This window comes from Neopsephotus bourkii, unplaced genomic scaffold, assembly GCF_033783945.1.
Source record: "Neopsephotus bourkii isolate Nb327-2 ecotype Australia unplaced genomic scaffold, CSIRO-AGI_Nbou_v1 NB_1820, whole genome shotgun sequence".
NCBI classification, from domain to species: Eukaryota; Metazoa; Chordata; class Aves; order Psittaciformes; family Psittacidae; genus Neopsephotus; species Neopsephotus bourkii.
Genome location: NW_026902293.1, coordinates 6,676,344 through 6,703,506, shown reverse-complemented (window position 1 = coordinate 6,703,506; position 27,163 = coordinate 6,676,344). Strand labels below are relative to the sequence as shown.

At 39.2% G+C, this 27,163-nt stretch overlaps 1 protein-coding gene across 4 annotated transcripts in view; it reads right to left on the bottom strand.

Moving 5' to 3' along the window:
- Positions 1-26,908, bottom strand: part of PREX2 (phosphatidylinositol-3,4,5-trisphosphate dependent Rac exchange factor 2) — a 173,171-nt gene extending 146,263 nt beyond the window's left edge. The window contains exons 1-2 of one of the 4 annotated variants that reach the window (XM_061342874.1): positions 26,400-26,905; positions 26,074-26,299 (exon numbers count right to left, since the gene is read on the bottom strand). In XM_061342874.1, the coding sequence (XP_061198858.1) occupies positions 26,074-26,214 (141 nt within the window). In that variant the 5' untranslated portion in view covers positions 26,215-26,299; positions 26,400-26,905. Of the gene's footprint in view, positions 1-26,073 lie in introns of all 4 variants that reach the window. The other 3 variants (XM_061342876.1, XM_061342875.1, XM_061342873.1) reach the window with 3 other exon arrangements.
- Between the last annotated feature and the right edge of the window lie 255 nt (positions 26,909-27,163).

The window sequence follows — 27,163 nt, the reverse complement described above, 5'->3', positions numbered from 1 at the left end:
CACTACAGTTAACTGCTTCCATGGATTTGTGGCATCACTGGGCAGAACAGTGCGCTCTTCCTGAATTTACAGATCATATTCCTATAGACATCAGGCCAATGGATTATGTTTGATGCATGGATATACCAGATAGAAATGGTATTTCTTTAAAAGTAAGGACATGCTTTCAATGGCTTCCTTAACCTGTGCAAAGCTGTACTTTTAAATGCAACGTCAAATGATCACTTGTATCATCATCTGCCTTATACGTTTCAGTCAGTATTTGAGAATTCCGTCATCCAGCTTCACAAAAGTAAGATTTCTGACCTGCATAAACTGATCCCTTCAACAACAATCAAGGAACTGGCTGAAATGGTGGATAGTTTACTGCCAATGACCTTTAAGGTCTGAGGCTAACAGCAGCTGATATTGGTTTTCTCAAAAGCAGTATCAACAGCACTCATCTTTAGCTTTTTGTACCATTTATTAGCACTAATAGTTCTTACTTCTTTCTAATAACAGCACAATATTTTGCTAAATGGTATTATCTCAGATATACTCTACAGGAGAGCCCACTGCTTGACGTGGGAAGACAGTGCTGCCAAGACATCTTTGTGAAGGGGCTGCAACTGCTGCTTGCCACCTTTTAGTGGGGAGGCTGGTAGAATAAAAGAAGGAGATGAAGGTATATTACTGTTACTTAGTTATAATTACAGTAAGAGAGGTTTTAATTACTAGTTATAACTTTATTTTTTATACCGCTTTACAAGCTGAAGAAAATAAATTATAAATTACCACTCAGAATGAAGGATTTTATAACAGCATATTTAAACCATTATTATCAACATCTACTACATAAACATCTTGTTTCCCAAAATCACTGTCAGCTGCAGTAGCTACAGTTAACTGTTAATCAGTAAGCACATATATGCCAAAAATTTCAGAGCTAGAAATGCCCCATACATGCCTGGAACAGGCTACAACAAAAAGCATATAACTTTAGGAACTATGTGGAGGAATTTACCCACCAAGCAACATATCCAAGAGCAGTTTTAGTCAAAAACACTGTAAAAACTTACAGAAAGGCTAGGACAGGAAATAAATACTTAAAATGTTAATATCCTGCCTACGCACCAAATTCCAAAAATCATTAAGTTTAAATGTAAATTTGGACTTCCTCCATTTACCATGGCATGAACTGTTCCTTGAAATAAGAATATAAATTCCTTTCTTTGACTTTTTTTTCATTAACTCAATTGATTAGAGCATTGCATTACAGAAATACTTTTGTCTGTGTGCACTGCTTTTAATACTCAGAATCTGAAGATTCAAAACTTTTCCCAGTTTTTGCCTCTCCGACTCGACTGTCCTCTGATGCAAAAAACCATGGCACAGAAGAACATAACCTCAATGAACATACTCCTACTACTGCCAAACTTTGGTAACAATGTTATGACAAGCATCAGAGTTTTTTGCTGTTCAAAATCAACTTAAAGCACTGCAATACTTAGTTGTGATCATTCTATCCTTGTCCTGGACAGTACAGGACAAACTTAAGGGCATCTGCATTTCATTACTGCATCTTACCACAGATTACAACAAACTAATTAATGTCTAGCACAACCTAAGTATAATTTTTGAAATATAACTTCCCATTTTACTTCTTTTTTTTAATAAATCCTTGCAGAAGTAAAATAAAAATCAATACATTGAAGCATTATCGTGTTCTTAGCCATTCCCCTGTTTTCACAGTTATTTACAGAGTTGTTTCTTTTTCATACTACTCCACAGTTCTGAGTTTTGGTGTTTTGGATTGTCTGGAAATGTCATTACAATAAAGCTGTTATCTCAGACCACTGAGGTCTGGTGTTTGCCAAGAGCATGAAGATGAGGTACAGACTGTGTTCCTAATTACACCAACTGAAGAGCACAGGACCTCTGTGCTGAAGTCATTTGTTAACAACTTTGTTTAGATAAGACACATATGCCTGAAAGTCTTCCACTTAGAAATGAGACCTTCCTTATGGATGTTATCTCTAAATTACACTGAATTTCAGCAGCATACATTCTTCAGAGTCTCTTGACCATCTTCATAAAACCCAAGGCTTCATTTATAAGCAATGAAACTACGTTTAGAGAATTACAGTATTCCTTTCATAAAATAAGAAGTACAGTGTCAGTATTGAAAACGGACAATTTCGTTCCCCAGTCTATAGGCAAGTAGCCAGGTAATCTGTGCAGCACTGGAAGAGTAAGTTACATCTTTCTGAAGCATCAGTTGGAAGAAAGTCACATCAGAATCTGTTCTTTTACTTTACATTTATACCTCTCAAACCATACAGAAATGAAAAAGTAATTCTGTGAGTGTAATGAAGCAATGGAAAAAATCCTCTAAGAATTCTGAGTTTATGGAAGCTAATCTTTTGAAAATGAAAAAAAATAAACAACAAAATGAAATGAATGAAATTCTGCAACTGCCTGTTGGATTTCACAGGGATAAGGAATTCAAGTAACTTTACTAACACACTGAGCTTCACAAGTCAATTAATATGGTTGCTGAAATCTCTGATTTTCCATTCAAGACTAATGGAATGTGAGATAAAAAGCATGGGATTTCAAGTATATTAACATGTCAGAGACATCTTTAACGCATCACACTTCAAGGGAGAGAATGGAGAAGCACTGCAGCCCAAACTGTATCAGAAAGGAAAATACCAGAGCATAATTATTTTTAATTGGGTCCCACTAACAATGGGAACACTTCTTACCACTCAAAAAGTAAGGCAGAAATATTAGTCTAATCATCATCGAAGGCACTGTCGTAAGCACTTTTTTCTTTTCATACACTTTTGGTGGCCCTTTTTCCTGAATATCTTTTCTATTGGGTGCAAATATTTTAAATACCAGCTCTCAACTGTGCTTTAGTACAGTGGAGTATGTTTGAGGACTACATAAAACAGCTACAAAAGTATTTCAATTATGAAGACTCATTTCCATTTTTAAACATTGTAAGAAACTGCAGACAGCTCAGTGCAGTAGAGAGGAAGAAGAATGTCCTCAGATGGCAATAATAAACAAACAACCTTTTATTCTGGTCAGACATAGTAATGATGGGGCACGACAGCACTTAGCTCATCCTCTGAATTTAGACCACCAAGATCTTTTATTCCGATTCATCAGCATCTTTAATTCTTTGACATACTTAACTTTTCTTATGCACCAAGCCCATACCTATATCACTACTTGAATGTTTCTAATTGTGCCATCGAAAAGATGTTTTAGGACCCTTACCTACCAGCCAGTAGGATGGCCCAGGGTAATTCCATACACAATCTTTTGAATGAATCTATTGTGGCTTTAATTTCATTTTACTAAACAATGGAGACCTAACCTAACCCAAAACCTGACTGTATACATCACACTGGTCATGCAAAACTAGAAAAAAGACAGTATTTCAAAAAAGTTATTTGGGCACCCAAATAACAATAGGGGATGGGCAAAAATCTGTGTACATTTCCAGCTCTGCAGACCTATTCAAACACAGCAAATGTATGACAGTACAAGATAAGATTATTTGCTCCACATATTTCAAAATCTGGTAAGCAAATTCATTTTCTAAGTCATACAGACTGCTTTCATCTTTAGAGCATTACTAGCTAACCGGTGGCAATGGTTTTTGCAATTTTTTTCAGCCACCCACAGAATTCTTTGTCCTTACTCGAAGCAGTTTTGTCTTCCAATTAACAATTTTCAGTCATTAACATAACTTGGAGAGGACAAATAAAAACATCCAACCAACAAATTCAAAATTACACAGTTCTAATTAGAGGTGTACACAAAAAGGTTACATGTGAAAACACGTATGGATAGTTTTCAAGGTTAAAAAACACCCCTTGACAAAAAGCTGGTTACAGTCACACTGATCATTACAGCTTTATTCTAAGCACTCCATAGAGCTTTTTTCTTTACAAAAACAACAGCATCACCGCCCATCCTCCAAACTGCAATCCCATTAATTAGCTAGCAGCAAAGTTTCAAAGCATACCAAATGCTTACTAGAGCTCACTCAGCTATTGTGTTTAACTTTGCAAACAAGTCATGATGAGGGAAATCTACATGATAAGCATACTTCAGCTACTGAAAAAAGGTTTTAATCTGCCTAGAAATTGGCAACCACTGCCTGTATTTTCTATACGTTATGTTTTTCTGCTCACTGGAACAAATTGGCTGCTATGAATGAAAAGAAACTTTGCATCTAATCAGTGGCATGAATTTAGACTGAAAGCTGCTGTGCAGGACTTCTGTGAAGAGTCTGGGCCCTCTGCCATCCTTGTACTTATGAATGAAACGGCGTGAGCCACATGGCCTCCTCCTCCTCCCCCCAGCTGGGGCCTTCGCCCTTCCCTTTCCTGGGGGGTACTGGGGAACCAACCCTTTGCTAGTGAAATAACCATGACCCAGAAAGGCATTCAGTACCATCAATGCACTCACTTGAGAGATCTCAGCTGCGCTCTCCATCCTGCAGCTTTCACTCCTGGTTTCTAAATCAACTTGTGAACCAATGGCAAGGCAGCCCTCCTGACTCATTCCCTTGACAAATAGGCACCTAAACTGATCTCTGACCTCTCTGCATACTTTTCCTAAGTTACTGCTGACCCCAGAGAGTCTGCACCCCTCTGCCCATACAGGTTTGTCTTTGTTTTTATAGGGGGACATACTGATCAAAAAGAAAAAACAAACCAAAAAACCTTTATTACCATACAATTACTCTAACAGCAAAGTCCCTATTCCTCTGTTCACTCATAAGAACCACCATATGTTTTTGATCAAAGTACCACAGTCTGTGTGTTTTCAAGAGATACTAAATAATATGAGATCTATTCCGCCCAATGAAATTTCACCTTTGCTTCAAAATTAGTGATAGATGTCCTATTTAACCAAAGTAGTTCATAACCGGCTAAATTTTAAATACAAAATACTGCTGAATCTGGATAAAGAACCAGCTGCTGTTGAGCAATTCATCTAATTAAGAGGCCAGTCAGACTTGGAGAATAGGCTATTAAAAATCTCAGCAAACACAATGACTGTTTCAGATGTACATTTCTCTAGTTCTCTTCTATAGTCTTTCACTGTGTTCAAATATTACTTAGAATTTCAATAATGCACCTCTGAAAACAATTTTAAACATGTACACTTAAATAGCAGAACTATCAAATAACACCATTTCCCACAGAATAGTGTATGAATGATTTTCTCTCGTTTAAAACATAGATTTACTAAACTTTCTAGCATGTAATTCAAATTTATCACTTAAGTTTTCAGAAACTTCTTCAGATACAATATTCCAGTTTTCCTGTTCCAGGATAAAGGGGCTTTTTTTTAATATATCTACCTGAAGAACTTATGCAGGTATTTTTCCATTCAACAGTAAATACTACTAAACCCTTGGGGTTTTGCATTTTTCAGTAATGAACACTTCTGCTTTGATAAACTACTTTAAAAAGCATCCAATTTTACTAAACAAAAGTATACTCTGGTGCATCTCAAATAACCTACAGGAATACATGAAGACCACAACAGATCGATTCCAAACCGTCAAGGAAGCTTTTGGCTTCGAGTGCAATGAAGGTTACTGATCTCCACTACAGGCAAGAAACCCTTCCCAAGCACAGGATCAGTATGACCTGAGAGGCAGCTTCCCCTCATCACCTCGCTCTATCCAACTCACATGGCATCTCTTTGTCCCACAGTCAAAGAAACATCATACAGCAAAACCGCAGATGAAGTCTGAGGTGCTCTGTCAAAAGTTGAGAGACAAGACTTGAAGCTGTCTTCCAAGGAACACTTCATACCAGAGGATACACTACAAAAGCAAAGAACTTCTACTGCGATCACTCCCATTTCATGTCACATGACAGATCCTCAATAAAACATATTCCCTGGCTGTTGCAAAGAAATGGGGTTGGTCCAGCAAAGACATGATTATGGCAGGAGGCTGAGTCTGGATTTATATCTTGGCTAACTGAAACAGCAGGGACTGCCCCTATTTCTCCCCAGTGTTGTAACAGTTACACAAATTACACCTTCATCTACAACACCACACAGATCCTGTATGGAAAAAAAAAGTTGTACATATGATGACAGTGAAAACAAACAAAGGGGGGAGTAAAGGAGTTAGCAGAACTTCAACAGACAGCAGCCGCCAGCACTGCACTGAAGACTCATCTTGCCCTGAGCCTCTCGGTCCAATTCACTTAACATGAGCAGCCAAGTACTACTCTAGTAATCACTTTAGGTGGGGGGTTTTTGAGCTGAAAAACATACATGCTGTCATGTAACTTGATATTCATCTCTGCATAAGTCATTAGCCTTTACACTGAGAGCAGAAATCTTCACTACTGCAGTATATTAAATGGAAATAATAATAGACTAAGTAAACCTCAGAGTTTACCAGAACAAGAAGTAACACTTTCCTAGTGCTTCACAACTATTTCTAACTAGCCCAGGAACAAACAAGAACACCTAGGAACCTAGAATTTCTGAACAAGTTTTGTTTTACTTTTTACGCAGAGTGCACTTTAGTGTTCCTATGTATTGATTTTTGATTACATTGTATTGGCTTTTCTTGACTGGCCTAGCTTGCTTGCCATCTCCACTCCCATCATTCACTCCCAACTCACAATTCTGTTGATCTCTTCTTTTATGGTCCTTTTCCCTTATTGTGCATTTATTGACACATTCAAGTGGGGGAGGAGACACAAAGCCTTTCCCAATCCAGCTTTAAGGTTTGATACTGAAAGGGTCCTGGCTATCAGAAATGTAACTGCTTGCAAAATCCAGCTCAGGCCAGTGGCTGTGGACTGGCATTGGCTCAGTGGCTGTAGAGAGATGACAGATGAAGAGTGAAATCAGTGCAGCGGTGTGCAGGGTGCCAAGAACACTGAGTGCAAACAGATTCTGTGGGCAGCAATGGTAGATGCTTCTAATTAGCCTCCACCAAGTGCTTCCGAGATTTTCACTTCGTTTAAATCACTGGATTCACACACCAGAGTAAAAGCCAGTTCTCTAATATCAGGAAAACAACCTCACCATACTCTTCACTTTGCCTTACTTGTCTCATATTTAATAAAGTTCTACAAAATACAAAGATGCCAGTTTGCTGACCAAACACACAAAACTCTATTCTTGCACCTTATCTGTTTATTAACAGCAAATGTAGTTTACTTTACTGACTTGGTTATAAAACAATAAGCTTTTCATTTGTGCTGAGTGCTTAAATACATGCAGAATTAAGTTACCATTCTGTGCCGTACAAAGTCAGCATCACTGTATTTTTTCTATACTATAATGAAAATATAAAATTTTAAATACATCTTTCCACCTTAAAAACTTTAAATACTACATCCTGAGATCAAATGAGTGGGTTTTTTTTAAAACAAAATTGATGGCTTGGCTTCGCAAATGAAGATTTGGGAAGGGGTTTACCCAGGCTTACTACAAGCACAGTGACTAAAGGCAATGTGAGATAGGCAAATGTGGTTGGAAAAAAGGCTGCTTAGGCATTCAGCATGCTTCCGAACAGGACTGTCATCTCCTGGGTCAATCTCAAGCGACCAATGTCTTGAACCGTCCACATGCAAGGTTGGATCTGCAGCTTCCAATGCACCTTGTCACCTGCTGTTTTGTCCCTCCCCTGTCGCTACAGGGCTTTGCAAGTGTGAGTAAAGTGCTAACTACCTTTTGCTAACATAGAGCACATATGTATCCCTGAAAGGCACCACTTTAAATAATTGTTAGTACCTGAAGCACTGTGTTCTCTCTTACCCTACTGCTGTGTTTTCCCTGCAGTAACTTCAAATTAACCAGCCCTCTCCTTTAATTGTTTCCAAAACAGTTATCTCTGCAGGTTCCCAAAGCCTGCTGCTCCTCCCTCAGCAGTATCAATGGCTATTCTCATACCAGTGATACTGTTCAACATGATGGCAGATCAGCTTTTCACATCGTGTTTCCTTGCACTGTGGCCGACCAATCTACCTTGACAGAGGCACCTAGTAGTTCAGTATTTCAAACACATCACTAGGAAACAGCTAAATTACCCTTCATGTTATTTCTCTAACCAAATACAGGAGATCCATAGAAAGCTTCACATTCAAACGTCAAGGTATCCATAATTATTGAAAACCTTAATCTAACACAATACAATTCCAGACACTCAAGTCTCTTCTTTTACAATCTGTTATTGGCAGGGCTAGCAGTTGCTGTGCCATTCATCAGCCTCTGTCTCTGTTCCTCCCCGTATTTCATTCAGCAACTAATCCAGATGCCAGACATCAGAATACCCACCCACAGCAAAAGTGGCACCACTGACAGAACAGCACGGTTTGAGTTCCAAATAACGAAAGCCTCAATGTAGCAGAACTAAATCTCAGAATAACTGTAGTATTTTGAGAATGCTTCTCCATTATGTGCTATCCAGCAGTATTACCACAATACACCATTTACAATACACATTAGCAGTACTTTTGCCTAATGTGAATTTGGACTTTCAAAGTATATATTTATTTAAACTAAGACAAAGCACTTCCGTCATGACACTAGAGTTCCAGGATAATGTGGCCTTCTTAGTGCTTTTTTGAACTACAAGTACATACAGTAGGTCCTGTAAAAGCCTTTAGAAACACAGACACTAAGTACGGTTCTGGAAACTTAAATATTTCTTCATGGTCACTTAACGAATTCATTTTTGTGGTTACCAAAGAGAGGTGACAACCTGTCATCTTTTATCCATACTAAGGACAGACAGAAGTCTGAAACTAAAGAAACAGAATATGAATAAAGGAATTCATAAGCATAAGAACACTTTTAAAGGGAGATCTAAAGCTGAAATTTTATAGACAAATCTGATGGAAATATTGGATGCTGAAGTAACACTAATAAAGAAAAATTAATCACACAAAGGAAAAATTTATTTGTCAGCATTTAGGAAAGGTATTTAACCTAATATGGTAAGTAAGTGAAAAAAGAGAGACAGAAAGCCTCCTAACCAAGGTGCTCTGAATTAGTCCTTGAGGCAATTTCTTTTCTGCCTTTAACTTCATAGATAAATAACTCCTGAAATAGCCATCTCTAGTAGATGCCTCAGGTTAGGACAGACACCCATCCATAACTGCATATATGCAATTTACACAACCATAATTCTTTTATTATTCTGATTTAGCATTGCTTTGTTGGCTTCCATCTAGAAAGAACCTGAAAATAAAACCCATATTAGACAGATTAGGATCAGCAGCCTGCTCCCTACCTCACCCCAGAATGTAAGCTGAATTTGTTTTCCTGGAATTTCCAAGTAAGAGGACATTCATAAGTATAAGCATACAAATTTAGAAGCTTACTGTGCAAAAGTTTGTTTACAGAAAATTAGGGGCAATCTAAACTATTTTCATTCTTGCATTATCAAAGTACTTATCCCTAAGCCATTCTTTCTCATTAAGGGAAAAACCGAACATAAACTTTTTAATTAAAAAAATCAGAGCCTCTGTGGGGCAAGAGCAGCAGAATCTAATTCCCCAAGGCCAGGTGGCAAAGTCCTGAACAGTACTCATTAAAAGACCATTAAAAAAAAGATTAAATTAGCAAGTATAAGTACACAGAGAGGTTGAGATGAACTGCCCTGCCTAAGCCCTTTCCCTGTGTGAATAGATGGGAGTAGCAGGAGTACTGGCAGACAAACTGGTTTCCTTCTGCTTCAGAACACTGGAGATCTGAGAAGAACCTGAAATGCAAGCAGCAGTCTGGTTCCTTGGGTTCGTCTTAGCCTGGGAGTAAGACTCCGTAGTTTACGTTAATTATCCATTTTTACCAGGATATTATTCATTTCCCAGAAATAGCAGATTCACATTGACAGCTGACTTTTTCTTCTCTGTGCCCCACACACAGGTTGATGCCTGCTGTGAACATGCTCATTTACAGGGAGCTATCACTTAGTGATTTCACATGGATTCTGAAATCTCTTTATGCCATTATGCCATGTATCAAAGAATATTATTCTGAGATTGACTATAGCCCTTTAATATTTTGAAGCACTATCTTTAGCTCTCAGACTCAAACAGATTAATTGCCATTCATGTGTAGTGCTTTTTGAATGGATAGAAAATATAGCACCTGAATTTAAATATTGAGATGTTATTAAACTCCACAGACCAAGATTTGGAACTAAACAAAACAAAACAAAAAAAAAGAAGAGGAAAAAAAATACAAGCTCCAGAGAAGAAAATATGTATATAACATACAACAGATGTAAAGGGAGAAAACTAAAGGTTTAAAATCTGGTTTAGCAATATGTTTGTGTAACAATTAAAATGTGATAAACAAATATGTGAGGTCTAAACAAATATGTGAGGCCTTGTTATGACTCATCACAGCTGTACGATTGGCATGTGTGTAAATCAGAATGAGAGACATACTAGAGATGGTTGGCTAGATATACAGCAATATGAAATATCTTTACGTAGAAGGTCAGGATTTGATAGCACCTGTGGAAGCCACTTTTCCAAGCTTAAATTCAGGAAGACAGTAACTCCCTAAAATCTGGGGGTTCACTGTATTAGTAAGGCTGTTTATAGGCCAAAAATCTTATTCTAAGATCCCCTCTGCACCAGCTAATGCCTTATTTTCTCCCAAAACCTTCAAAAGGAACCAAGTTAGAAATTTAGTTGCATGTGGCAAGTCTGCCATTCATTTACATTTTTCATTAATCAGGAAAACTAAAAGAAAAAAAAAATCAAAATTTTCACTGTACAAGACTTAAAATAACAATGGGAATAATCAATATGCAAATATTTGCTTCCCATCCATAGTGCACAGTAAAGCTGCCTTACTGCCACTGGATGTTGCATCTATCCCTTAAGTCCAGTTATCAAGAACAACGCTATCTCCTGCAAGACAAAAACAAGTAAAGAAAACCGGAATAAATGTGAGTATAAAAGCACAGTGATGCTTCATTCCATTACTACTAGCCAGTGTGTAAACATGAGAAATGTTTACTCTGTGAAACTGAAAGGTTTAGAAATAAATGGGAAAGTCAGAGCACTGTTTTAGCCCAGAGCTGTTTGGTGGCTTCAAAACAGGAAAAGGAATGGAATAGCCATTACAGCCTTCATTGCCATGGCACATTAAGGCAGACAACAGCATACAAAGAACAAACAGCTTAGACACAAAATAACATTTTGCCAAAATCCTGTCTTACACCTAACAGTTCTTGGCAAGTAAATATGGGGCATTCTTCAGTACAAAGATGTGTAATACGCAAATACGTGATCGTAGCTGTGGTAATCATAATTTAAGTTTGAGTTGTTTGGGTTTGTTTTTTTAATACTCTAATACCATTTGGTTCAAGTCTAGCCCTTATAAGTGAAGAAATTGTTATTTTCTTTGCTGGAAGCTGCTGTAATACATATGAAAACTAATTAATCCAGTGTATTTCCAGCACATACTTCTCATAAGATGTCCAAATTAACTTCATTTTTCATTATACAGCAACTGTCAGCAGAAAGCAACACGTGCTTGAACATTCCCTACAGTAACCTATATAAAATCAGTTTAAATATCAGAATTGAGTAGTTTATGTAATCCTGCCATTGATAACTGCTGTAAAGTGGCATTTGTATACAAAATGGGTTTGACACAGACAGAGGAAAAGCTTCAGAAGACGCAATTCCTTCTTTCCAATTCACCTGAAAATTTTCGTTCAGACCCAAGAACGCGTCTGAAAGGATCCAATTATCAAATGCACTTCTCAGTGAAGAAGTGTCCTGCAAACGAGTTCAGAAAACCTGTGTTTTACTGGATCATATATGTTGAATCCTGCATTACAAAAATCTAAACTAAGAACTTACTGACACTGAGTAGCAGTAAGTCAGCTTAATGACTTAAAAAATTATAATACAGATGTTAAATTACTATAAAATATAATTCTACTTTAAAAAAAAAAAACCAGCTTTTAACTACCCAAAAGTTCCTGCACCTGGTGTATTGAATGAGGAATTATACCAGTGCTGCAGCTCTCATGAAACTTTAATTTTTATGTATTCCAACTAGAAAAACCTTTAATCATGGCTGATGATCATCTCCATCATCTCATGGGAATGTTCTGCAATATATGTATGTGAAATATAAAGGCAAACACCACATCAGGCTGAATACTGACTTAGGTTTTTGGGGGAGGGTCAGCTGCTTTGTCTTTCCTTACATATGGAAAACCACAGCTTATATTGTAGCAGTATCAGTGTAACTTATCCTCAGCTTCACATGAAAATGTCATCAGTCTATTTGCCGAGACACGGGTTTACCAGCCTCCCCAGTTTTGTCCTGGCACAGTAGACTGAAAACACTAAAACAAAGCACGCTTCTTTTTTTGCAGTTCAAACCCTTAATATTCTTAAAAGCTTCCAAGTCTACTATTAATATTCTCCTCTGCTTTCCTTTCGAGGATGTCAGAGTCAGGCCAATAGCAGGTACACAAATGTGAGGATTATTTACTATACTGTTATTTCATCACCTACCCTAAAGCATTTTAACAACAGGACATTATATTTGAGTGTAATCTGGAATGTAATCAAGATAGGTACAACAGACAGTAAATTGCCTGTAAAGCATTTAAAGGAATAAAGAACTGCTTTCCAGTAGAGATCATGGCAACTTCATACACTAATGAAAACCAGTTCTTTTGAGTGCTCACACTCAGACTAAAGAAAGCTTTAACTTCTTTGGAGCCAAAGACCTCTTCAATATCTGCACAAAACAGGAAACTTTCCTTCCCATTGTTTCTGTCCAGACTGACTATTGTAACAGTTCAGTATAACTAAACATGGGAAAAAGTCCCTTTATTTCCTGTGAGGACAACCTTGTAGCATATGGGAAGAAATTAACACTCATACAGAATATAACTGCCAACTTCCAGGCATTATTCTTAATAAACAGGATCTCACACAGTGTCAAAGAGATACATGAATGAGGAGTAACCTTAATGTAAATGAAAATAAAAATTATTGCTATCGGGTCTTCACTCTCCTGCTCCTGCCAACACAAAGAATGCTTCCAACTATATTACAATGTATTTAAATGGTAGTGACTACTTCCAATTAATTTTCAATTTTCATTCATTAATTCCAATATTATTAATGGTAGTTACATGTTGCTTTGTGTAACTGAACTACATAATCAATATCTTACCACAAAACAAACCTTTCTACTTAGTGAGAACAATCCTTCTATTTAAGAAGTTTCTGTAATTGTTAACTACAGAAAGATCTTAAGTCTGCTTAAAATATTTCCAAAATTATGAAGCAATCTACAATTTGTCACTTCAAAATGTTAAATCAGTCACATCATCTTGAAAACCTGGGGGTCTCTTTCACTGGTAAGCATGAGATCAGCTAAAAATGGGCACATTTTAGTGTCTTTCATTACAAAATTCTCAGTTATCTCTTGGTAATTACTGAAACTTCATGTTTTAACACAAAATAAATGAAAATAAGGACACAAGTACCAAATGAAAAGATAATGATATTTTCACACCTTAAGCTGACTATATTTGAATATGTCTAAGCAACTGCATTTCTACTTTATTGCTAGCTACATTCACTTCAACCATCCAACAACACAGTCAACTTCCAGGGCCATAAGTGGCACCTAATTTAATGCTGCAAAAGCCAGTGATGCCTGTCCTACTAACACAAATACTACAATACAATAAAATCTCATCACATACTTGACATCTTTCAAAGGGGGGCGGTTCCATTTTTAGAAGAACCAGTAACCATTCCTTCTTCATTTTCTATTTTGTTCATGTATTTTATCCTTCATTTCCAGTATTCTCTCCCTCCTATTTCCAGAGCACAGAGTTTCTGCTGTAATCTCGCACCTCTCATTCTTCATATTTATTCCTGTTAGAATCAGGGTTGGGAAAGGCCTTAAAATGATCTAATTCCAACCCCCCTGCCAATGGCAGGGACACCTTTCACTAGACCAAATTACTCAAGGCCCTGTCCAACCTGGCCTTGAACACTGACGGTGATGGAGCATTCACAACTTCCTTGGGCAAACTGTGTTGACCACTTCTATCCTCCACTGAGACCTCTTTCCACACTTTTTCCCCATACACGGTTTTACAGTGCAAAACAGAACGGGGATAAGGAGCAAATGGCAGCTACAACTCTAACTTAAGCATCTTCCCCAATCTCTAAAAATGCCACTTTCAATATCCACAGGTAAATGATGAGAGGAAAGCAGGGCCTAAGGAAGGTGCTAACTACACTTTGCAAAATGAATATAAGCAGAATAACATCTTTTGTTATAAGAAAAGTAATAATGCAGTACCTCAAACATCTGTATTTTAATTTTTATCCTCTGAAAACTATAGTGCAGAAGACTAAGGGGGAAACCAGGGTGAAGATCAAAGATACTGACACCAGAAGAATTCATCCCAAAAGAGTGTGAAAGATGATAAAAATTATGACGGCTTTCATAACATGAGAAATTAGACCTGGGCTTCTGACAAGAAAAATAGTGACACAAGTACTTGGTGAATTTTCCAGGCAGAACATTTAACATGAACAAAAGGAATTATCTTGTAGGAAATACATTCAGAAGTTACAGGTGTCAAAAAAATTACAAAAGGTACAAAAATTAAGTCAGCAAACTCAGATTAGTTTGCATCCAGGCCATACATCCAACCTACTAGTACAGATAACCCCCAACCTAGTGGTGCCTGAAGTACACCCTCAAGTAATGTTACTAACCACCATCATTAAGAAATCACTGTGATAGACCTGCTAATAAACCTATCACAGCAATTCACAAGTTTCTTCCAACACCTCTCATTTTAGATCTTGATCTTTTACTGCAAGTTCATTTCTAAGTGGTATTTTATAAGCTTTCAGGAACAAAAAACCAGCAGGCACTGGAAGGAAGGAAGCAGCTATAATTATAAATTCAGGGTGGCCATTTTTACAAAGGGATTTTATTAATTAGGATCAATGTATTTACTGTCTCCTGCTTTACACAGCTTCTGCAAACTCTTCCCCATGGACAATAAAAACATAAATCTGAACTGTTCAGTGATGAACATTTTACAAGTGACAAAACACTAACTCTACAAGTATGTGCCACTGCTTCCCTCCACTTTGTAAGGCTTTGGTGTCTTTTTAATGAAAGCATTTCCTATGCACTGCAAAGCTTCACTTTCTTCCACATCTGTTTAAGTCCCAAATGCCCATGTGACTCTTAAAGGAAAATCCCTTTACTGCACTCACACTACAGAATCCGAGGACATTGTCTCAAAACATCCTGTCGCATGCTATTTCTTCTAGGCATCTGGATATACCATATGCTTAAGTCCCTTGGGTAAGGTAATAGCACACACTAAGCAATAAAATGAAGTGATTTTCCAGCCTTGTTACACAAATTCATAGCATCCCAGACATCAATCACTTGGTTATATAGTTCATCATTTCAACTTTATAGCTTTGTGCTTATAATGCCCAATTTTTTTCAAAATGCCACAGTAGGGATTAAGAAGTAAAATCGTGGCCAATTAAGTTTACAGAAGAACCCGAGAACATCCTGAAAGTGTATTAAGGGCTGGAGGAGAGAAATCTTGCTTACCATTCTTTCATTTTGTATCTGGTACTTTCTAGCTTATTTCAGCAACATAAAATGGGAAGTTGATTATTCTTATGGTATGTTTTGTTCAAGAAAATACAGACTAATTAATTATTTCAGGGGTTGCTCCACTTTCATGCCATTGCCTATTAGTCTTCAAGTTAATCCCCAATCTAGAGTTTTTAGCTGAGTGATAACATAAAACCAGCTTTCTTTTAGGTATGCATTCATCACATTTTCATCTGTCATGCTTTTGGGGATGGGGAACAGTGAGGACAGAAATATAGATGATTCGCTAGGGTTTGCCACTGGACATGTCTCAGAGTGTCTCATCTACTTCACCAGTTTGTGTCTATTAGAAAGTAGTCTTTGCAATACAGACAGTTGACTACCAAACCCTCCCTTCACTGCTCACCTACAAACCATTCCTAAGCAAGCCCCAAGATACAGGTCACTAAGGCTTTCTGTAAGCACAACTTCATGAAGTCAGGCAAAGAGATGAGGCTCTTCAAAAACTGGACATTTAGAAATGCAACAAGCATAAACATAATTCTAGTTCAAGTGGAGTACTCAGAAGTCACAGACACACATATATTCCAGTTGCCACCTTCAGATTTGTTCCTCAGACTGCTGAGTACATGACACTAGTCATTGTCCCTCAGCCAGACAGACCTGGCCAGCCTTTAAGCCCTGACTAGCCACTACTCAGTTATATTTTCTTAACTGCTATTTGTGATGCAAATAAAAACATCTTTATTATCTACGAAGAGGCTGAAGTCCCAAGTACAGAGAATTTTCCATAGCCCAGCTCATACTCAACCAGCTACAATGAGGACTAACTGCATAAAACCCATGGGTAACTTTTCCTGGCCTAAATATTCTCCATGTTTGCAGGCTATTTCTCTTTTTCTATTAGCCTGCCAGTTGATTGCTTTTGCTATTCAAATTGATTTACATCTCTGATGGAGCCCTTAACACCTCATATTTAAATATCATAGAAGATGACATGTACACACCTCAAGCAACTCAGCTCCCCCATTCATCACGGTATTCCTGTTGAGATCGCTTGTAATACTTTACTAGATTATATAGGTAAATCTATATACGTAGGTCAACCTAGGTATATACCAGGTATTTTCCGAGACTTGTCTTCTGTCTCTACTGGTGCTCCTCTATCACATCATGTTTGATGTAGACATAAGGAGGCTGTGATTGTTAAAATCAACATGTACGAACACATTCATCCTTACTCTAGGAATGACTCCATTTAAACTACCTGAGAAGTTACAAGTGTGTTTCACAGGGCAAATTATAAAAAAGTTATTTAATGTAAATTCACCTGTCAGCTGATACTGCCCACTTGCTACACCTATTGTAAGAGGCAAAAATATATTTAGAAAGCAAACATATCAATACGTAGAGTGTATTTAAACTTCAGGAGCAAATTTCAACAGCTACAGCCAAATTTCATTTGAAGTGAGACTGCATTTAAAACTTCCATAGAAAGGTCACAGAGTAGATGATTTATTTTGCTCCATTCAGCAAGATATTATCTATTTGTCAGAGCACCTGCATCACACAAATGATACTGAAATAAAGCAAGCTACCTTAATACATCGCATTACTGTCCTTTTCACTATCGCTCAGTTTTAGCTGCTTCCTCTATACTAAACTCATGCTCTTCAGCCTTGAACTTGAAAACTCATGAAGTATGGCAGGTGACTTGGTAGCCAGGCTGCCAAAAGCATAAAAAAGAATCAGGAGGTCTCACTGGACCTAAAGTTAAGTGTCAACCCCTAATATCTCAGTTCTGTGCCTACAACAGGACAAATTCAGCTGTGAACAGTCTACAAGAGAATCACAAGAACAATAAAGCTTGCACAAAATGAAGCTGGCTTTGAAGAATTATCCTTGCAGTTTCTCAGACATTTTAAGTAGACAGCCATTCTAGCATTAATTATATATAAAGGGAAAGGGCTGCTTTGCCATCAGAGTACTGAACTGGGAATCAAGACATCAGATTATATTTCTGGCTCTGCCACAAACTTCCAGTGGGAGCCAAAAATCAATACATGCCTCTAAGTTTCCCATTTGTAGAACTACTCAGATTTGATTTACTACTGACAGCAATGCACCAAGACCTCTCTGGGTATTAATTATTACAGCAGTGTCAGGTTATCTCTTTCCTGAGCAAATAGAATACAGTTGAAAAAAAAATCTGTACATCCGAGTTTCCTCTTGGATTTTGAATATTTGTTTGATGAACAGTATAATCTGGACATTTGCACTGCAATTTGTCTGAAAAGCTGAAACTTAGAATCATAGAATCATAGAATAGATAGGGTTGGAAAGGACCTTAAGATCATCAAGTTCCAATCCCCATGCCATGGGCAGCGACACCCTGCACTAAACCATATCACCCGAGGCCTCATCCAATCTGGCCTTGAACACTGCCAGGGATGGAGCATTCACAACCTCCTGAGCAACCTATTCCAGTGCCTCACCACCCTAACAGGAAAGAATTTCCTCCTTTTATCCAATCTAAACTTCCCCTGTTTAAGTTTTAACCCATTACCCCTTGTCCTATGACTACAGTCCCTAATGAAGAGTCCCTCCCCAGCATCCCTATAGGCCCCCTTCAGATACTGGAAGCCTGTTTTTTTTTCCCAAACCATACCAACAAATTGCAAAATTGATGGGTCACATAGGTTGGAAGGGACCTCCAGAGATCACCTAGCAATGTCAAGTAGAACAGGTTACCCAGTCATGCCCAGTTAAGCTTTGAAAATAAATAAATAAATAAAATTAATTAAATAAATGAATAAAAAGATATTCCACAGCCTCTGGGCAACCTAGTCCAGTTTTTTACCATCCTTATGGTAAACAACTTTTCCTCTCACAGTGAGTTGGAATTTCCTACTTTTCATTGCCTCTCCTTCTTCCACTGTTCTCCTCAGAGGAGTGTGACTCCATCTGCTCCATATCTACCCACCACTGAACTGTCGACAATAAAAACCTCCACTGAGGATTTTCTTCAGATTGAAGAAAGCTTGCTCTCCCAGCCTCTCTTTGCAGTAATATTCTCCAGGCTCCTCCTCACCTTGTTGGCCTCCACTAGACTTACTCCAATAATTAAATTTATTTCCTGAACTAGGGAGTCAAAACTTTGAGCCACAAAGGTCTCTCAGCTGTAGAGGGTAAATAATCATCTCCTTTGATCTGCTGATGAGACCCTTGCTAAAACAGTCCAGGATGCTGATTGTTTTCTGCACTGCAAGGTTGCATGCTGCTTCATGTTCCAGTTCTTGTCCACAACTCTCAGAGCATTACTGAAGACACAGAATCATAGAATCATAGAACAGACAGGGTTGGAAAGGACCTTAAGAACATCATGTTCCAACCCCCCTGCCATGGGCAGGGACACTTCGCACTAAACCATCCCACCCAAGGCCTCGTCCAATCTGGCCTTGAACACTGCCAGGGATGGAGCATTCACAACTTCCCTGGGCAACCCATTCCAGTGCCTCACCACCCTAACAGGAAAGAATTTCCTCCTTATATCCAATCTAAACTTCCCCTGTTTAAGTTTTAACCCACTGCCCCTTGTCCTATCAGGATACACTATTGGTTCTTGAGGGACACCATTCATAACTGGCCACCACTTTTACTTTATGCTGTTGACAAATGTCCCTTGAGTCAACAGATCGACCAGTTTCCTACCCACCTTAATGTCTGCTTAACCCGTCCAAATTGATGAGACCTGGATGTAAGGATACTATGCGAGACCATGCAAAGACTTCGGTTAAATCAAGGTAAATATTATCCACAGCGCTCACCAAGTTCACTGAGCCAGTAATGTCCTGCTGAAGGCAATCAGGTTAACAATTCACCCTTGATAAATCTTGAGAAGCTGCTTCCAATCACTTCCTTTTCCATCAGCTGCATAGAAATGGTTTAGAAGATAATTCATTGCATCACTTTCCCAAGGACTGAGGTGAGGCTGACGAGCTCACACTTCCCCAGATCATCTTTCTTGACCTTCCTGAAGCTAGGTTTGACATTTGTGTTTTCCCAGTCATCGGGAACTTCCCACAGTCACCATGACTATTCAAAGATGACAGACAGACCTCACACTGACATCAGCCAGCTTCCTCAGACACATCCCATCTGACACCAGACTTCTATGTATCCAAGTACTTTGTTAACTGCCCAAACTTCTAGGGTAGGCAATGACACATTCTAACAAAATCTGCAAGTAAGCTAAGCGAAACCCTTACCGCAGAAAACTCCAGGAGAAAAAACATGGAGTAACCCAGACTGTATAAATACATATAAATCAATTCAGTTTTACAACACCCCTAAGTATATATGATCTTCAGGATGATACATCTTAGTCTACAGTAAGTCTTCAGACTAGAAAACCTTCTTAAATGCTACGAAACAAAGATTTTCCTTTCAATATTTTAGACTTTTCACTGGACAGCTAAACAACCAACCTTTCTTCTTGAAGAGCAGCTTTTCACAAAATAGGCTAACCACTTCTGAGAGCAGTAAGAGAAAACCCATTGAAAAGTGTGAAATATCTGTCTAGAGTATAGTGCAATATAATTCCCTACACTTGCAAACACAGGTATATACTTGAAAACTCTTCTGAAAAAAAACTCTGCATTTTGCCACTGTCATACCTTGCATGAAGTCTGTGCTCAGCTAGCAGAGATGTGAATAATCTTTCTTGCTAATCCACGCCATAAAACAAGCATTCAACCTTGGGGGCAGGGGTTACAAAGAAATAAACAGCCTTTAAGCAGTTACCCCTACTCTGATAAAGACCACAGGTGCAGCTATTGATAGAGCCAAGCAAAGTCAAATAAGAATAGAATACCACATTTTTTGTAACACTTAAGCAAGTTAAAACAGCAGAAATTGGAAGTGAATGGAAAAGATATTGACTTTCTATGGTAATTGTGTTTGCACTTCCTTTTGACTTTTTATGATGAAGTAGCCATAGAATGTTGTTTTTCTTCTCCTGAAGAGAAAGGAAATCACATAACCTTATCAAAAAAGGCAGCCAGCTAAAACCCTTCCCTTCCATTCATTTTAATCCCTTTTATAAAATATAAATGCAATTATGCAAACCATCATGAAGTCACTAATCATTACTGTAACTCAGATATTTAGGGAGTTGGACTCTCTGATGCTTACGAGTCCCTTCCAACTTGAGATATTCTATGATCCATGATATACACACACAAAACAACACGCATATGTTGTTACTGCATCAAACTACAGCCATAAAAGATCACTTAAAAATGGCTCTTTTGTGAAAGGCCCAATGCCTCATTTCATCATGTAGCATAATGATTTGAGGAGTTTCAGTCCAAGACACAATTCCTCTATTGCTGGTCAGGGTTTGTAACACTGAATTTGACAGGTTTACCTTGAATCTCAATTACTAGTAATCATTTGTCCAACTAATTTGTCTGCTCAACAATCAGAGAAATTCCTATTGCGCCAACAGAAAGGCAAGGCTCCACGTGGCAGGGAAATACAGATCCTTGGGAGCCACACAGCCACTGAGAAGGCTGGGCAATAAACCTTACAAACAAATCTCTTTATGCCTATTAAAAAGCAAGGATCTGGCCTCCCTCACATTTAAAGGAAACGAACCCCTTTTTTCACTTCAACGCAAGCATAAGACAGGGAGAAAGATAGTACAGTAATGGAATTGAACTGAGATTTGAGACTTAACTGGCAGAAATGTATATATATTCACAGAGGAGACTCTGTAAGCCGTATTATACTCTACATAATAAACTAGCTTTGTTTTTTTCCCCCAGCTGCTTCAACATCTAACTAGTCACCCCAGCTGAGGCCATGGAGTTTTAGAAGACTTATGCAACTGCCAACATCTGCTTCTATTCTCATCAATGTCAAATTTGTCAAAACAAGAAACTGCACCAGAAAAACAATCCCTGTCATAGAAAAATAAGCTCTACTTAATGGATATCCGCTGAAGTACCAACTGCAGCAGGTCTGTTACATTTCCAATTTCTATTCCAAAATAAAATTTCTTTCCCCAAAATATATATACACATTTATATTTATATATATACATATACATATGTGTATTTATGTACTATTGTGCCTTAGCCTACTTCCCTCCAGCGTACCTGCAAACTAAAGTTCTTCATGGCCTGGTTCGCCTTTACTAGCCAAACAGTCACTGTAAAGCACTATCATAAAAACTTAGTCCTACACCAAGTTACAAGGTGACAAATTAAGCTCACCACTTTTTGGCAAGTCTTTATTATTAAATACTTCTCAATTTCTCAGGAACTGCTACTCACAGCATTACTGGTCTCTTTATTACTGCTACACTGACAGTTCAGGTGAGTATCCTGATTTATACAGTAAATAAAACTGTACATGAAAACATTACAAGAATAATAAATAAATAAATAAATAGCCCAGAAAAACAATAACTTATTTTAAAAAACATGCATTAAAACATCAACTATATTCCCCAGCATAAAACTGTGAGCCAATGAGAGTCTTGGAAACATTTATGTTGTTTCCGTCTACTTAGCTAATTGTGCTTTTAGAGCAAACTATGAAAATTTTATTATGTTTACACAAAGCACAGTAAATACACACACATGTTAATTTGCTGTAAGGAACAAAATAGATAAGTACATATTGATAAAGTCCCGAAATTTTTTATGTTATCACCAGAGATATCCCAAATGCTAATTTAGGCAGCAAGGTATCAACAGTTTGTAACAGAAACCTCATCCTGTAGCTCATTTAAAAAAAAAATCCACCTGTAGACAGTCTTCAAAGACATTTTAACACATTAGGTAAATTCTTCCATCAGTCCATCTGTTTCTTTTAAGAAATGCTAAATGAGAACAAGAACAAAAACTCTGGTGCGGCAATGACACTCCACGTGTTATAATGAAACGTCTGAAGGAAAAGTGTAAGCCTTTCTTCATCGTTTTCTGTGCATGCCTCCTCCCTCCAACATTGCTGCAACTACCAGTGGACTTCAGTTTATTCCCCTCACATATGTTTACATACCTCACTTAAGTAGGCCCAAAACTGTTATTGCCCAGTATTCCTGATGTCTCAACATACTTTGCTACTACTGTTTATTACTGGAAGATTCAGGAGATCTGAGAGTATAATATTAATAGAACCAAACCTTTCCACTCAGGTTTGATCTGTGATGAGTGCAGATTAAAAACAATACACTGTATTTATACAGCATAAAGCCAAAAAGAAGAGGTGAACAAACTCACATGGGAATAACTGCCCAACTACATCTACCTAATAAAATAATGAATGTAATTAAATCTTCTGCCTTGCACTTAAAGACTTTTGATAGACTTCTGCCTTATAGACTTTTGACTGAATACACAAACCATGCTGCTTCTCACTAAACTAATGATAACTGGAGGATGAAGAATCACAAAGGAGTAGGGGAATAACAATACTTTCAATAATCGATCAGAAATTTATTCTCCATGATACACTCCAATTCCATTATAAACTGAAGAACCTAAGTAAGTCTAACACATAACAGGCATGTTTCCCATGCCAGGAAACCAGCAAAGCATTTCCCAAAGCTGACACACACCAGCAAAGTCACTTCCTTCATAAAACCTCTTCATTCTTCAGCCAGCCACAAGCTGTACAAGGTAAAGTCCCATTCCCCATCATGACCACATCAGCTAGAGGGGTCCCCTCCTCTCACCACTCAGATAAATCAGTCTTACTCTTCATCTTCCACTTTTGTCTGTATTACATACAGCCCATTGCAACAGTATAGTTTTACCTCAGCTTAAGGGGTCGTGCATGTTATCAATTGACTCCACAAGATGTCATGAAACACTCAGGAAGATGAGTTAGGTGTGGTGTGTTACGCTTCCACACAAATCCTGCTTACATACTGTCCCTTTCCTACTAAAAACTGAAGAAAAACAAATTCTGTTCCTTAAATGCCCCCTCAAAAAGGCATATACACAAACTGGAAATTGCACTCCAAATGGGTGAACAGTTAGGTCTCCTGCCCACCACTACTACACAAGTGCTAATGTACCATATGAACCATACATCATAAAAGATTACATTCTATAACCCCACAGAAGAATTTGGCCCTCCCTCGAAAACCACAGGGATTTTTTTCATCCAGTTGAATACTCAGTTCCTACTAACTACAGTGAAAACTGCAGGTACTCCATGCAAACTATTAGGAAGACTTTAAAAGGCTTCAGCTTCTCCATCATACAAGAAACATAATTTCTACCTCAGCGAGCTCCACTGATGGTGTTGAGGTGATCTGGAAGCCTAACTCTTAACTTCTATTGGAACTTCAACCTTTCAGGCTGCCTCTACTTTAACAAGACACCCTGGAAAATATGGTAAGGTCTGGACAGAGAAATAGCACTGGGACCACACACTGCTGGGGAGACAGGGGTGTCACTTCAGACTAGCTCTAGTCTAGTCCCAGGAACTGTACACTCATTATCAGCCAGATGCACTCCTACGGAAAACCTTCCAGTTCACTTCCATCCATAGGGAACTCAGGCTGTGTGCCCCAAGACCACATCATGATGTGAAAAAGGTAATCTGGGGTAGTTTTTATTTCAGAAGAGCTAGAACTATAACTGGCAATGTTTTTAAGAAGAATAAAGAGAACTATAAGCCTAGGACACTTAAATGAGTGGATCTAACCTCCAGATCAAGATGCTAACATAGGAACAAGCACAATGAATGGTTTTGATGGCTTATGTAAATAAATGTGGTGGTCTCCAGTGGCCCTCATAAATCCACCACCACCTAGCAGATCTAGTAGGTAGGCAAAAGGAAAGCTCAGAAGTTGCTTCCTGAAACTCAGGCTGAGGTTCAGATTAATACACGTGGCATTTCCCTCTGAAGCATTTACATCTCTGAACTGCCGCTTGAACCCTGTTCACAACCATTAACAAATGTGACAAACTTGACGTAGAACCAGGTATTAAACTCCAGCCCTCCTCCCTTTCTCCATATGATTTATTTAGATCATCTTGCTCCAAAATGCAAAAATACTTATTAATGAATTCAATATTTGAGTGCAACTTGGAATACATGTAGTATGCTTTGTAGAAGGAGCTGAATACTTACTGCTTGAACACCAATATCCATTATGTCTTAAACTGTAGAGTCCAAAATTAAAGATACTACAAATTCTTTAAGTTTGCTAAAATCATCTAAGACTCCCACATACACCAAATTCAGGGCTTCACATGAAATACTGAAGAACGTTCCCTTAGGATAGATATTTTCTTACAACAGGTAAAATCTGACTGTTAAATTAAAGAAAGGAAAACACAATCACACAGCCACTTCTCAACCTTTTGTTGCTTTTTTAACAGAAAGCACATTGGACCATTTACCATTTTTCACGGTTCTGCTGAGGATAAACATATGGAGAAAATAAACTACTCTGTAGATCTTATTTCACTCCAGTGTCTGCTTTTATTCTCCCTGTCACAGCCAAGTTGAGAATTTCCTCTTTCATGATAATAAGCAGAAAGTTCAGGATCTCAAGGCAGCTAAGCAGGAAGTTTGCAGTTTGAAGGATTTCCCCTCTCCAATGGGACAGGGGAGGAGAGAAAAGCAGGAGGGGGGTACTGTGAAATCTTTTGCAAACTTAGGCAGCTGATTTGGAGATACTGATCTCAACAGGGTCCTAAAGAGATGCTACAGAGACCATGTGCAACTGGAACAGTGCCCGCATCTGTTCTGTGAGAATTTGTCACTTTGGCTTTTTGAGAGAGTGAAAACTCCTGCCTTTCTGATTAGGGTACTAGTGATAATCAGACGTGGAAAAGCTAAAACTGCTAGAACAGCGCTCGCACCAGAATGCGCTACTTTCCCAGCTGACCCCGTATCACCAGACAGGGGGAATGCCACATGTGGCTCTAATGCCGAGCAGCTGCGGCGCACCAGCACACCCCTGCCCTCCCCTTACCCCCCGCACCGCTCTGCTTCAGGGACTATACCAAGTAATGGAACTGTAATGCACACATGCCCCCGCACCGTAGACAGACCTGAACACAAACACACTAACCCCCTTGACCGTCCATGCCCGGAGAAAGCGAGATCACCCCTTTCAAAGTGGTATCACCAGTGGAGGCTCTCGGAGGAGGACGACCGGGGTGGAGGGCAGAGGGGGGATCACAGGACCCTCCCCGGCCATTTCAGAAGTTGTTACTCTTCCTCCCTCCCTTTTAACCAAAAGCACAGCTCGGGGCGAAAAACGCTCTCCCGGGTGCGAGTCCCGCTGTCCCAGCAGCGTGCCTTGCCGAGGGCGCCGCCTTGCCCGGGCGGCAGCAGTGGGACCGGCGGGCGAGGCCCCCCCCGACCCTCTTCGCACCGCGCCCCTCCGCTCACCGACACCAGGAACTCCAGCGTGCCCACGTAGTCCCGCTCGGTCTTGAGCAGCTCGTTGAGGACGCAAACGCGCAGACGAAGCTGCTTCTCCAAGTCCTTCCCGCTTTCCCCCTTGCCTTCCCCTTTGCTTTCCTCTGTCATGGTGCAGCGAAGAGGAGCGGAGCTCCCTCACAGCCCGGCGACTCTCCCGGCTGGGGGCAGCGCTGCCTCAACACCCAGCGCTACGCTGCGGATAAGGACAACAAAAGACCCCGCTCAGTTACATAGTGGGGCCGGGCTCCGGCCGGTGCCCAGCTGCGCAGCAGCAGTCTCAGCTCCTTTCTCACCCGGCTCCGGCAGCGGCCCGAGGTCCGGAGGCGAGGAGCCAGCCCGGTGCGTGCTCCTTTCCCGTCAGGAAGGGGACACAGCCCGGAGGAAACAAGCGGTCACTGGTTCCCAGCTCGCCGTGTTAGTTGAGAGGTTGGAAAGCCTCCGCAGCAGCAGCAGACTTGGACATTAATCAAAAGCTTTGTATCCATGTGACTCCAGCCCCTTCCCCCCTGCGCTAAATCTCAGGAAAAAGGAAAGGAAACAACTTCAGGGAAGATTGCGTGCCAGCAGCTGCCTGGTTCACACACAAGCGGAGAGCTCCAGTTTGAGGCTAATTGGAGACCTCCAGCAGCAGAGCACAAGAATTTTAAAACTGGCCCAGCAAGCTGGCTGGCCAGGGAACCAGCGGTTGCTCTGCTTTAGCTTAATCATCTGCAAAAGAGCCATTTCAGCTTCCCCCTCCACACTTTCCCACGAGACATACATCACAATGTATATCACTGATGTGTATTACAAATACGTGCTTTAATACTCTTGTAACCAGCTCACACAGCTAAGCATGTGCATATGCTAACCAGGTACAAGTAACACATTCTACAATAGCTACAGATTAGTTCTTCCGAGTTTTGGGGGTTGTAGGTTTTTTGTTTCTTAAAGCAAGGTGGTATAAAATCCCTAGGTTATACGGTTTTCCCATCAGCATTGGAAGTACATTAGAAGAGTAAAAAAGGGTTCAGCAAGGTTTTCGAACAGTTTACAAAAGTACATAGCTACTTTATAA